At 36.6% G+C, this 12453-nt stretch overlaps 1 protein-coding gene across 1 annotated transcript; it reads left to right on the forward strand.

The window, feature by feature from the left end:
* Window positions 1-1891: 1891 nt before the first annotated feature.
* LOC121257164 (LEAF RUST 10 DISEASE-RESISTANCE LOCUS RECEPTOR-LIKE PROTEIN KINASE-like 1.2) lies at window positions 1892-9784 on the forward strand. Its single transcript, XM_041158071.1, has 4 exons — window positions 1892-2834; window positions 7811-7849; window positions 8434-8694; window positions 8837-9784. The coding sequence occupies exons 1-4, from the start codon at window positions 1907-1909 to the stop codon at window positions 9745-9747; spliced, it is 2139 nt and encodes a 712-aa protein (XP_041014005.1). The 5' UTR covers window positions 1892-1906; the 3' UTR covers window positions 9748-9784.
* The last annotated feature ends 2669 nt before the right edge of the window (window positions 9785-12453 follow it).

Below are 12453 nucleotides of genomic sequence, written 5' to 3' on the forward strand. Positions count from 1 at the left end.
CTTGCACACCAACCATTTGAAATTTTCGCACAAAGACCCCTATTTTCAGTGCTCAGCGTGTCCTCTGGCAAAGAGTCACCAACTTCCCTTTAGTTCAAGTCGGGCCTCTTACACACAACCTTTACAATTAATTGTAGCAGATCTTTGGAGCCCAGCCCCTTTTATTTCTTGTAATGGGTTTCGCTATTATCTATCTTTTGTGGATCAATATATACTTTATACATGGTTTTTTCCTTTAAAATTGAAATTGGATGTCTTTCATATTTTTACTTCTTTTTTGCATTATGTTGAACGTCTCTTCAATACAAAGCTCATTACACTTCAAACTAATGGACCCCTCACTCCTATGTGTCAAAAATTGGGCATTACTCATCGATTTTCATGCCCTCATACCCACCAACCAAATGGGCTCATCACTTCCGTAGCATAGTAGGAGGTTGGCAGTATCTCTCCTTCACAAGACCCGACATCTCCTTTGCCGTGAATAAAGTATGTCAGTTCATGCACTCACCAAAACAATCCCATTGGACCGCAATCAAGAGAATACTTCGACATCTCAAGGCCACCATCAATTTTGGCCTATTCTTATTGAACACTTCACCCTTAAGGCCCCAACCTTATGGTATGACAACATTGGGGTCACCTATTTGATTGCAAATCCAGTTTACCACTCAAAAATCAAACACATGGACATTGACTTCCACTTTGTATGTGATCGAGTTGCTGCCAACACACTTTATGTTTCCTACATCAGTTCACAAAATCAGCTAGTAGACATCTTTACAAAGCAGCTGGTTTCAGAACATTTCTTCAGATTTCGGACAAGTCTCAAAGTGTTGTCCACCCCATTGGACTTGACGGAATATATTAGAATAGATTATAGTGCTATGACATATGTATAGAAAAATAATGTTCTAGAATGAATTGTAGACAATTGTTATTGTTTTTCTATTGTACTTGTAACCACTTTTATTCCATTTTTGTCTTGTATAAATACCTGATAAATCATCAATAAAATACACTGAGTATTGAGCAAATCCTTAGTCTATTAACGATTAATGAAGAACATCTACTTTCTACCTTAGCACTTACTGATTAATAAATAATTAAAGAAAAATAACTAGCCCTTCACAAAAATTACTTTCTAAAGTGATATTGCATGATGTGGTATTTTAGGTTATAATTTTTCTTTTGTAAAGAAAATGTATTATCTTTACGAGCAACATGTTAATATTTTGAGTTCCCCATAATATTGTTTTTTTTTTTTAAATAATTTAAGATTTCGTCGCGTAAACCATATATTCAAATTTCAAACACCAATATAATAATTTTCCAAAAAAACATTATGGTAAAAGTTGAGTGCGAAGAACTACGAAGTGATGCGCTAAAAAATGTCATATGATCAAAAATGTCATATGATCACGGGACCGTAGCTTAAATTCAAAAGTGCAAATCTTTTTTAATTGTTGGGTCAAATTGGATAGTTTAATTCTAAAAGAAATTTAAATCATTAAATTCGGTTTGTAAATGATTTTCAACAAAATCAACTACACAAAACAATTTAAAATTATATTTATCTCAGTTTAAAATTAATAGATGTACGAAGAAATTTCATAAAAATGGAGTTATAAATTTTCGTAACTTAATGTAATATATTATATTTATTTTAAAATAAAAATTATTTTATAATTTAATATATTACATCAAGTCAAATTATTATTATTTGTTGAATTGAATTTTTTAAGATTATTTGTTGGCAATTCAATATAGAATTGATCTAAATTTACAGTGACAAGAGCCATAGGAAGTTATGGGGCAGAAACCGACAATTCCTTGGCTTCTTCTATGCCAACTTGTAGTGGCAAAAGGCAGATAAGGACTCTATTGAGACCACATAAGAAAGTCAATGCGTCTCCATAACTCCATCATTTCAATTCCACGCCCCAATTTTCCACCTGACAACTCTGCACTCTCCTCTCTTTCTCACCAGATTAATTATGATGATCATCCATTTCTGCAGATCTTTAGCTACCACAAACGACTACTTCTGGATCCCCAAATGAAACGAACACACCTCCTGCCGACCCTGCGATCACCCATTTCTCTACTGATAAACCTGTGCATCCTCTTCTTTTCCTTCCAACCAAGAAAATCCTTCGGCGTGGACAACCCATACTTTCAAGCATGTGGTGTTCACAGTACCTGTGGTGACGGGCAAAACATTAGTTTTCCATTCTACATCCAAGATAAACCAAGATTCTTATGCGGCTACCCCGGATTCCAGCTCTCTTGCAACAACAATGGTCAACCCACCATCAATATATCTAACAGCAACTATACCATCCACAATATTTCCTATGAAAGTCATATCCTTCGCGTCTCAAATGCCGCCTTTTCCAATTCCACTAACGATTGTATTCCTTTAGCAGAAAATATATCCCTTCGTGGTATCCGTTTCGAGCTAGCTCCATACCAATCCCATGTACATCTGCTTTATGGTTGCAACTCTTCGTTGCAGCTTCGGAGGAGTGCTTTAGATTTTTATCCTGGTTGTGATGGCGGAAACAAAAACGTTCCGGTTCTGGCTCTGCATGAACGGGACCCGAAGCTGAGGTACGTATCAGAAAGATGCACGACTAGGGTGGTAGCTCCCGTTGAAGCTCATGAGGGTGACATTAGAGAGTCACTCAGAAGTGGGTTCTTGGTGAAATGGAAGGCGAGCGATTGCAGCATTTGCAAGGAAAGTGGAGGACGGTGTGGATTTGATAGAATGACGTACCTTTTCAAGTGCTTCTGCCCAGATAGGCCTCATGCCTCGCACTGTCATCCAGCAGGTCACTCTCTCTCTCTCTCTCCAAGAATTCTTCTTTTCTCTTCTCTTCCACGGATCTAGAAAAGTACAATGGAACTTGATAATGCGTTGGGTGCATGCTAGGATAAGCATTTTCCACTTGTCTGCGAAGTGGTATGAGGATACTGATCTAGTGCCCATAGTAGATGCTTTCTCTGCGTTTCATTATTAACCATGCATTAATTTAGGTAGATCCCACTCAAAGTTAATTCACAGTAGATGATGACTTGAATGAACAAAGTATCCTCATCTAATTATTATATACAGAAATTATTATCTTAAGATTTGAAACCTGAGAAAAACTTATACCACTTCATGATCATCTCTCTATTGCTTGTATATACATATTTTGCCACCGTACGAAGTTGAAAGCATGTTGCCAGGCTTAATTCTAAGAATATTGATGCGTGAAGAGTAGGCTTTCAAAGTCAGTAACCGGATACAAGTTTTCATTTCTATTTCCAAATTGGTAAAGAACAGAGAAAGTCAGACTAGGGGCTTATAATTTTAATGTGATAACTTTACATGTATATTTTACGAGTGACATTAGATATAGACTTATAGTACAAGTTTTATTAACTGATATATCACAAATCAGAAGTTAAAATCAAAAGGTAAATCATAGCTATATTTATGGATGCATGGGGTGACCACACAAAAACAGTCACCCAGTTCCAATTGCAACTCCCCCATGGTGATGGTTTCCCCTAGGCTCCTCCGTTCTGGTGAAAACCTAAAAATGTGTCTAGTGTAAACTGGTGAGTTTGCCTCTATAAATAGGACCATTGTGCACTTGTTTCAAATCCTCTTTATCCCTCCGTTTTGCACCAAACCAAGAGGCCATATTCCCTCGTGAGAAACTCATAAAACCAATCCTACACTTATTTTTCATCAATATTTATTATATTGGTGAGATAGTGCCGGAGAAGACTAGGAGAGGAGAAGCAGAGAGAGTGGATTGGGTCGTGGAAAGGCGCAAAAGATGAGATTGAAAAGTGAGTGTTCATTCCAGATAGATGGCATGAACGGGAATCACCAAGGGATGAGTACAATCATATAAATCACGCAGGTATGAGTTGGGTAATGATAAGGGAAGTATTCGGGGATGATGTTTTCTTGTGGAAAGAGTTCAACAGAAATGGAAGTCAGCTTAGCAAAAGTAATCCCAGGTGGGAGAGGGATCAGGAGAGGAATATAAGGATCAGTTCGAAAATTGTAGACTCGGTAGGTTTGTGTAGGAATGAATACGACAAATAAAAAGAAGATAACCCATTACAGAAACAGCCATCATCAAAATTAAGGGCCCTTCTTGAGATTGCTCTGCTTAAGCTTTTCTTTCTTTACTTCTCTGTTTCTGTAGCATGTACCCCTTAAAATCGTTCTTGTTAGAAGAACAGAATTCGCAGGAAAACGTCAAGGACTCAAGAAGCTTTGAAAAGCCTTTTCTTCAAAATCAACTAACTTACAAAATTTTTCTCCCAAACAGTTCTTCATGTTTGTGAGATGTACATATCGCCACACAATTTCTTATGAAAAGCAATTTCAATAAATATCTAGTAGGTCTTTACATACTCTGAATCATATATCGACATATTGGCTAGTTAAAGGAAAAAAAAAATGGAGTACATCCAATTATTATCTTAAAAATTCCCATTTATATTTTAAAAAACGAAAGCATTGTTTTAAAAGAAAATTTCAAAACGAAAACTGGAATTTTTCATGAATAAAACTATATAAAAAAATTATTATTTTTTTTTAAAAAAATAAAGGATGAATTGCGAAGTCAGTAGCCAAGTTATCGGGCTGAGTTTTCCATTTTTGAAAAATTGATACATGAATTTCAAAAAAAATTCAATTAGGTACCTTTGTTAATTTAACGTGTTGCCACGTGTCATTCTTTAATTGGTTAACACGCAATATCAATATCGACCTTAGCTTTCATTGAAGCGTGGCGTATTGATGCCACATGTCAATCATGTTAATTTTTAGTTATCAGTTTTTAAAAACTAAGATCTCTAATTATCAAACCAAAACTTGAAAACTGTCAGCCTGATTTTAAATAAATCCAGAAATGAACTTTCATTAAAAAAAATGATGGAACTTTCCTCTGGGGGCAAGATGCAATGACACATGGCAGATAAAGTCAGGTGAGGTAGGCTCAATGTAGGACCTGGGCCAAAAACTTGTAATCCCAATCTAACATATTTCTAATTAGATCAAATGCATATAACACTATTCAAGAGATTAATTATTATTTTAGAGCATATCTATTTAATCAATTTCGTGTAGGAAAATTTTTAAAAATACAATATACAGAATTAGAGTTTACTATTGAAGGATGGATCCGAAGGGCCTTAGAGAGGCTTCACGACATTAAAAAAAAAAAGTTAATATTATGGCTTGTCAATAAATACTAAAAATGAGTGTTTATATAAATAATTTTAATGACAACCATATTTTTTTAATAAAAATTAATATTACGTCATTCATATCATTCATATTAGCTATCCATTTGGGTACATAAAAATTATTATTGGTTAGAGAAACTTTGACGTATAGAAAGTTTTTCTCTTGACCCGAAATGATTTCACATTGACATTTTTTTTTTTTTTTTTTTATTATTGAGAGCATGGACTCCCCACGTCAATAATATTAGGTACGTGTGTTGCATCATGATCAGGTTCTCAATGGTAGCGAAACTCTTTTGCATTATGCATACGAAAGATAGAGCGAACTTTCAAGAGAATGCTGCTTTTCATTTAAAATCTTATCTTCCAGTCAAGCTTTAAGTGACGTGTGAAATTAATTTCAAATGATTAAAAATAACAAAAATCTTGAATATTTCTCTAACTTCAATTAGCGGAGAAAGCCCAATCAATTAGAGCAAATAACCGTAGGCCGAAGATTGAAATTTTGATTGTCACCCCCACATATGTTAAGGAAAGAAAAAGGCAACGAAGCATGTGAAAGAGATGAAGAGAGCCCAGAAAAGAATTTTATGGAAGTAATCTTGATTCTTGACCTGCAACTCCAACTCCTCATCCATCCATGACTTTTTTCCATAATCGTTTTCCCTCGTCAATAAGTTCTCTCGTTACACCCCCCCCCCCCCCCCCCCCCCCCCCCCCCCCCCCCCCCCCCGGTCTCCTACTTCCCTCACAAAACGGCTAATAAGATGGAAAGCTCATTGTTTGATCAACTTTTATTGTACAAGTTACCAAACTTTAGAGAAAACTTATCCCCCGGGCCTGGCCAACGCGTCAAGATTTTTCAAAGATGCCATTTGTGGGCCACACGATGTTTTTCCCCATTCGTCTTTTTCTGAGATCGGCCCACAATTAATCAATGTTTACACGAGAAGTATGGACCAGGACGTGGCTCAAGAATCAAGATATCTAATTTTCGTGTTTTTTTGGTTGATTTTTATCATTTCAAGAGTGGAAATTTTGATACCAGCCGCCTTGGTTTCCATGAGAAATGGTTTAAAGTTCAAAGCTTTTGACACAGTCAAGGAGTGGAGTCTTTCTAGTCCCGAGTCAATTCAGGAAATGAGTAGGATACTTCCTTACCTGCTCGGACTCTTCGGCCGTGTAGTGAGTATGAAGGGATTTCCCAAATGCACAGGCCTCGGCCTGCTTTTCCAAGTCTCCCCTTCTCCAGTTCCCGAGTCAACTGCCGTGTTAAACTGAGAAACTCCATATTATATTATGTTATATTGTGAAGGCAGCAGGAGCTACCAACACAAATAATTATCCCAACACGTTGTTTGTTTTATCTATCGATCCATAGAGTAATAGGTTGTTGCTGGTGAATTGGGATATGGCTTCTTTCTCCGGCCTCTTTGTTTTCTTTCTTCTCTCTTACCTCGTGTTGCTTCTTTCGGCCCAACAAGAAGAAACATACAGTTCCCATAACTGTCCTCCCTTCTACCCTTGTGGAGATCTGGGCAGGATCGGCTTCCCATTCGCCAATACCACACACCCAAACTGTGGTATTGGCATCGTAGATTGTAGCAAAAAACCTGCGATGATTCAACTGGTGAAAGGTGAACTGGTGAAAGGTGATCATAGATGGTACGAACTTAGCTTCATTAGTCGTGAGCCTAATGCTTATGTCCTGGGTATCCGGGACCAGACGCTTTCGAAGAACCTGTCTTCCGGTAGATGCGAATTCATAACGAATCAGACTATCTCCCAATCTCCATTCATCTCTTTTCAAATCATTTCACCCAATCGGACCTTTGTCAAATGCATCAGCAGTGTCCATGATCCTGGGCCGATGGAATCGGGCGATATTACGTGCACAGACAATTATAAAATTAAAGTCTACGATAGTCATCCAAGCGATGGTATTCATATTCCTTCTGAATGTTCCATTATTCAGCTCCCAAAAAAGCCGGGGCCAAGTGACAGTGAACCGTACGTAACCGGTGAGTTCGAACTTCGGGTGAATGTGTCTGATGATTGTTCCGAGTGCCATGAGAGAGAAGGTCAATGCCAGCTTGACCACGATGGAAAATTTATTTGTGCAAAGGAAGGTATGGGATACACAAAACCATTCATCATGAAACGGCCGCAGAGAAAAATTCTTTTTTTTTTTTAATATATTTTTACATTAATGTAGTTATTCCTAATACACGTGCTAGTACTGTGTAATTTGTTCCGTGCCATATATATATATATATATATATAGAGTTCAGTACTCCTCTATATATATATATATATATATATATATATATATATATGAGCAGTAGCTTTATATATAGGTGATTGATTGGGATTAGTTATGAATTTAGATGATGAGATCAAATATTAGAAATAAGTTTGTGGCAATGAAAGAAATCTGTATGAGCTGGCCGACGGTGCTTTGTTACTTAATAACCCTTTTAAAGATATCAAAGGGATCCATGCCCAATTCTGCGCCAATCACTAACACCATTTTATTGTATCTTGTTTGCAGGGCGGAAGCACAAGAATAAAGTGTTGCCGATAGCCTTGGGTACGTAATTCAGCTGCCTCTTCAATCTAATTTCTGTTTCTGTTAAATTGATATTCATTCACACGTGCCATTTGATTGCTTATGGAAATCATAATATTCCATCATAATATGGCATCGACCCCTACCCACCTATCTCCCGGAGATCAGCAGAGGCGCAACCAGAAATTTGAAAGCTCATTTTGTGTTTGTTGTTTTGATTTTTTTTTTTTTTTTTTTTTTTGAGGGGGGAAGGGGCGAGGCTATAAAAATATTAACCCGAGTTCCTGAAATTTTGGGGCACCAACAATACACCTAATTCTGCCCCTGTCCGGGAGCCAAATCCGCCACCACACCACCCCCCCCTCCTAAAAAAAAAAAAAAGGAAATTTGCTACTTCTATAATCCTCTGGAAGATGTGGCTTCTCCTTTCAAGTACAACAGAGATAACAGGAATAATAATGATTTACTCAACCGTTCAAATTTCTGTCGCGCACAAGTTCCCTTGTGACTGGCCTTCACTAGAAATTTTTATTCATCGACTCTGTTTATTTCCTCCATTGCTGCCCGTCAGTTAAAACTTAACTTCTTCCTTTTCTCACTTTTAGGTACTGTTGGATGCTCTGCGATTGTCATTATAATTATTTGCTTGGGTTTTCGTATGTGGCATTCTTACAAGAAAAAAAATGCTTCCACAAACTTTTTGGCGAGGAATAGTTATGCTGTTCAATCCTCAAGATCAGACGTGGAAGGGGGGAGTGTCTACTTTGGAGTGCATATTTTCCCATTCAATGAACTTCAAGAAGCAACCAATAACTTTGATGATGAAAAAGAACTTGGAGATGGTGGATTTGGGACTGTATATTATGGTAAGATAAACCGTTGCTTCAATCGCTAAATCGGGCGTAAACTTTCCAAGCAGAAGTGTAGAACAAATGCATAAAAAAAACAAAAGGACTTGACATGCATCTAGCAATTTACAAACTTACAATGGCTATTTTTCTCAACTAGGGAAACTCCATGATGGGCGGGAAGTTGCAGTCAAGCGCCTATACGAGCGCAACTGCAGACAAGTACAACAGTTTATCAATGAAGTTGAAATTCTCACGCGCATGCGCCACAAAAATCTAGTGTCCCTTTATGGGTGTACTTCACGCCGCAGCCGTGAACTTCTTCTCGTGTATGAATACATTCCCAATGGCACTGTTGCAGATCATATTCATGGAGAACGAGCAACAGCTGGTTCACTTCCATGGCCTACGCGTATGAGCATCGCCATAGAAACAGCTAGTGCATTGGCTTACCTCCATGCTTCTGAGATCATACATCGTGATGTGAAAACTAATAATATTCTCCTTGACAACAACTTTTGCGTCAAAGTTGCAGATTTTGGGCTTTCTCGACTCTTCCCCGATGATGTCACCCATGTCTCGACAGGACCTCAAGGGACTCCAGGCTATGTTGACCCCGAATATCATCAGTGTTACCAGCTTACGAAAAAGAGTGATGTCTACAGTTTTGGGGTTGTCCTCATTGAGCTCATATCATCTCTCCCGGCTGTTGATGTAACTAGGCATCGGCATGAAATAAACTTGGCTAACTTAGCTGTAAACAAGATTGAACAGCGCGCATTGCATGAGTTGATCGACCCACATCTTGGCTTTCAGTCAGACGACGAAGTTAAAAGGATGACCATTTCAGTTGCAAGCTTGGCTTTCCAATGTATACAAGAGGGAAAGGAACTGAGGCCTTCCATGGAAGAGGTTTTGGAGGCATTAAAGGGTATTCAAATTGGTAAGGATGCTGGAACTTTAAATGTACACCCACCAACTTCACCGGATTGTGATGAGGTTGGATTATTGAAGAAGAAACAGCTGCCAGCTTCACCAAATGCTGTGACTGATAACTGGACTAGTAGATGATCTTCTACACCCAATATCAGTGGTTAAACTTCTTCTCGATTCTGTGAAGTTTTTCAAGTAGATGATAAGATAATGAGTGTTGAGATTTCATAATCATCACATCTACTTGTTTTGTTGCTCATAAAAGGCATCTGTGGATAATTTAAAATTTGGGGAATGTACATATTGAATGGAATGATCGAGTAATGTTAACATTTTTAATTTGTGTTCTACCAAGTACTAAATAGGTAGTGGATTGTGTGCTTGACGTCTTACTGGTTTAAGGGGTTGTTTGGATAGAGAAACGATCTTATCTCATCTCATCATTATAATTTTTTTAAATTTTCACACAAAATATAATAAACAATTCAATTTTTTCAAATCTCTAAATAATAATAATATTAAAAAATAATATTCTAATAAATATTTTATTCAACTTATCTAAAATTAACGCATCTTATCTAATCTCATCTCACTATCCAAACGAGCCATGCTGGTAGTGTCCAATGGAAGCGATAGAAATAAAATAAAATTTGGTGTGGTTGTAGCTTGAAAAAAAATACCAACTTATGGACAAAAATCATCAAATGTACGTACTTCTACTATTATAGTCAGGTGACGATTCTAGTAGCTCCTCTCTTGAGAGAGAATGACTTTCATTAAAGCCTGTTTCATAAAAGTTGTAATAGACAATGATGCATCAAACTTATTGGTTCCATAAATTTAATGGAGCTTTCTAAACTTGGTCCTTCGTAACTTTCGAAAAGAAAGCAAGAATTAACTCCTGCTTTTTGCAAAGAGGAGAATAGTGAACTATCCTTTGAAAGAAGATGCAAAACAGCTAAGATATTGCTCGAGGTGGAGGCGCATGGAACCCACTTTGATGTTGAACAATTTGGCAATAGAGGGTGATGGATTGGCAAGTGTTAGATCGAAGGAGAGACGCATGGCAGCAGTGGGCCGGTTTTAGCATCCTTACAAAAAGTGGGAGGAAGATAAAAGAAAAGGGAAAAATGAAATAAAAAAGACTAGAAAATGGGTTAGAGACTAGAGAGTACTCAAAGACAAAACAACCGATCAAATGGAATCCAAAAACTATCGCACATGACGGCAGAGGTTGAGTGGTTTTGGGTCAATGGAGGAGAGAATGACAATTCTGATGGTAGTGGATGTGAGGTATTTTGATTTTTGACTGGCAGAAAGCAGTAGATCTATCCTAAGTGTCAAAGAAAAATGGAGAAAAAAGATACGGAAAGGACAAGGAGAAGGTAGAAGATGAGAGGGAGAGTACTTGAGCTAGCTGAGAGAGGATCGGAGGAGGAAGCTTCACCTTGTTTTAATGGTGTTAATTTCCCCAAGTGCGCAAAGCTGCATTAATGGTGTTAATTTTGAAATTAATGGTCCTCTGTAGATATATATTCTCTTCTATTCCCTGATCTGTCTTTGATTCCATGCATGCTGGGACAATCATCATTTGTAAGAACCAGTCAAACAGAAATGTTTTACATTGACTATTTGTTTTCCATGAAATTAAAGAAAACAAAAAGAATAGGAAGAAAATAAGAGCTCCCCGAGTTGGTCTGTATAACCTCAGCATTAATTGAGTGACCCGCTGAACTGGAAAGATTGACCACTAAAAATTTAAGTACAACAGGATGCCGAGGCCCTCCTCAATTATATTAATATATTAATGTCACAAATTTTAAATTATTTTATTTATTGTTTAAATAATAATGATTTAAAATATATCATATTAATAAGTGTAGTTGAAAAAAAAAAATTATAAGAAAAAATATATATTTTTATTTTATATTTACACTTGGGTTATTTAGGTGCAGTTTGGATAATTGATTAATGAGATTAGATGAGATTATTTTAGATAAAAATTGAAAGTTAAATAAAATATTTTTTAATACTATTGTTATTTTAAAATTTGAAAAAGTTGAATTATTTATTATGTTTTGTTATAAATTTAAAAAAAATTATAATAATGAGATGAAATGAAATACTTTTATTATCAAAACAGGCCTAATATTTTTTTAAGTTAAACTATGTATAGGATTTCATGAAGCATGAACGGTGTTAAAGTTAAACTAATTTATTATTTATTATGTATGGCATCCTTACAATTAAGATGACCCCAAAAAATCCTTCGCCACCAGATATGTAAGATTTAAAATATAAACCTCCAACCCAAGTTATCTCTCTCTCTCTACTCAGTAAGTCAAAATCTATCACTAATAATATTATATAGTAGATTCCACTCTAGTCTCTCCACATCGCCCGATAACCCACTTCTAATGGAGTTCTTCCTCTCAACCAATAAAAAAAAAAAAAAAAATACCAAAATCCACTACACTGGTGAATATGAATTTTCCTGACCTCGCAAACCAAAACACTCTCTTGAAAAGACCTCAATCTCGAATCTCTAGTAGAAGAAGCAAAAAAAATAAAAAAAAATAGAGCTTGCATTGATAGGGCGCCTAGTTGTTGCACGCCCGTTGAATAAATTTGTCATCTATGCAAACATCAAAGTCGCATGAAATTTCATACAAAAATTCCTAATCAAAGACCTGGAAGCTAACTTATTCTTATTCACCTTTCAATCCTCACATGACAAGCAACGAATCATTAACCAAGCCCATGTAATTTCAAAGGATACAAACACTCTTAATTCTCAAATCATGGCAGCCTGGTTCCACTCTGCAAGAGATTCAGTTGAGCCAC

Source organism: Juglans microcarpa x Juglans regia, chromosome 3S (genome assembly GCF_004785595.1).
Source record: "Juglans microcarpa x Juglans regia isolate MS1-56 chromosome 3S, Jm3101_v1.0, whole genome shotgun sequence".
Classification (NCBI taxonomy): Eukaryota; Viridiplantae; Streptophyta; class Magnoliopsida; order Fagales; family Juglandaceae; genus Juglans; species Juglans microcarpa x Juglans regia.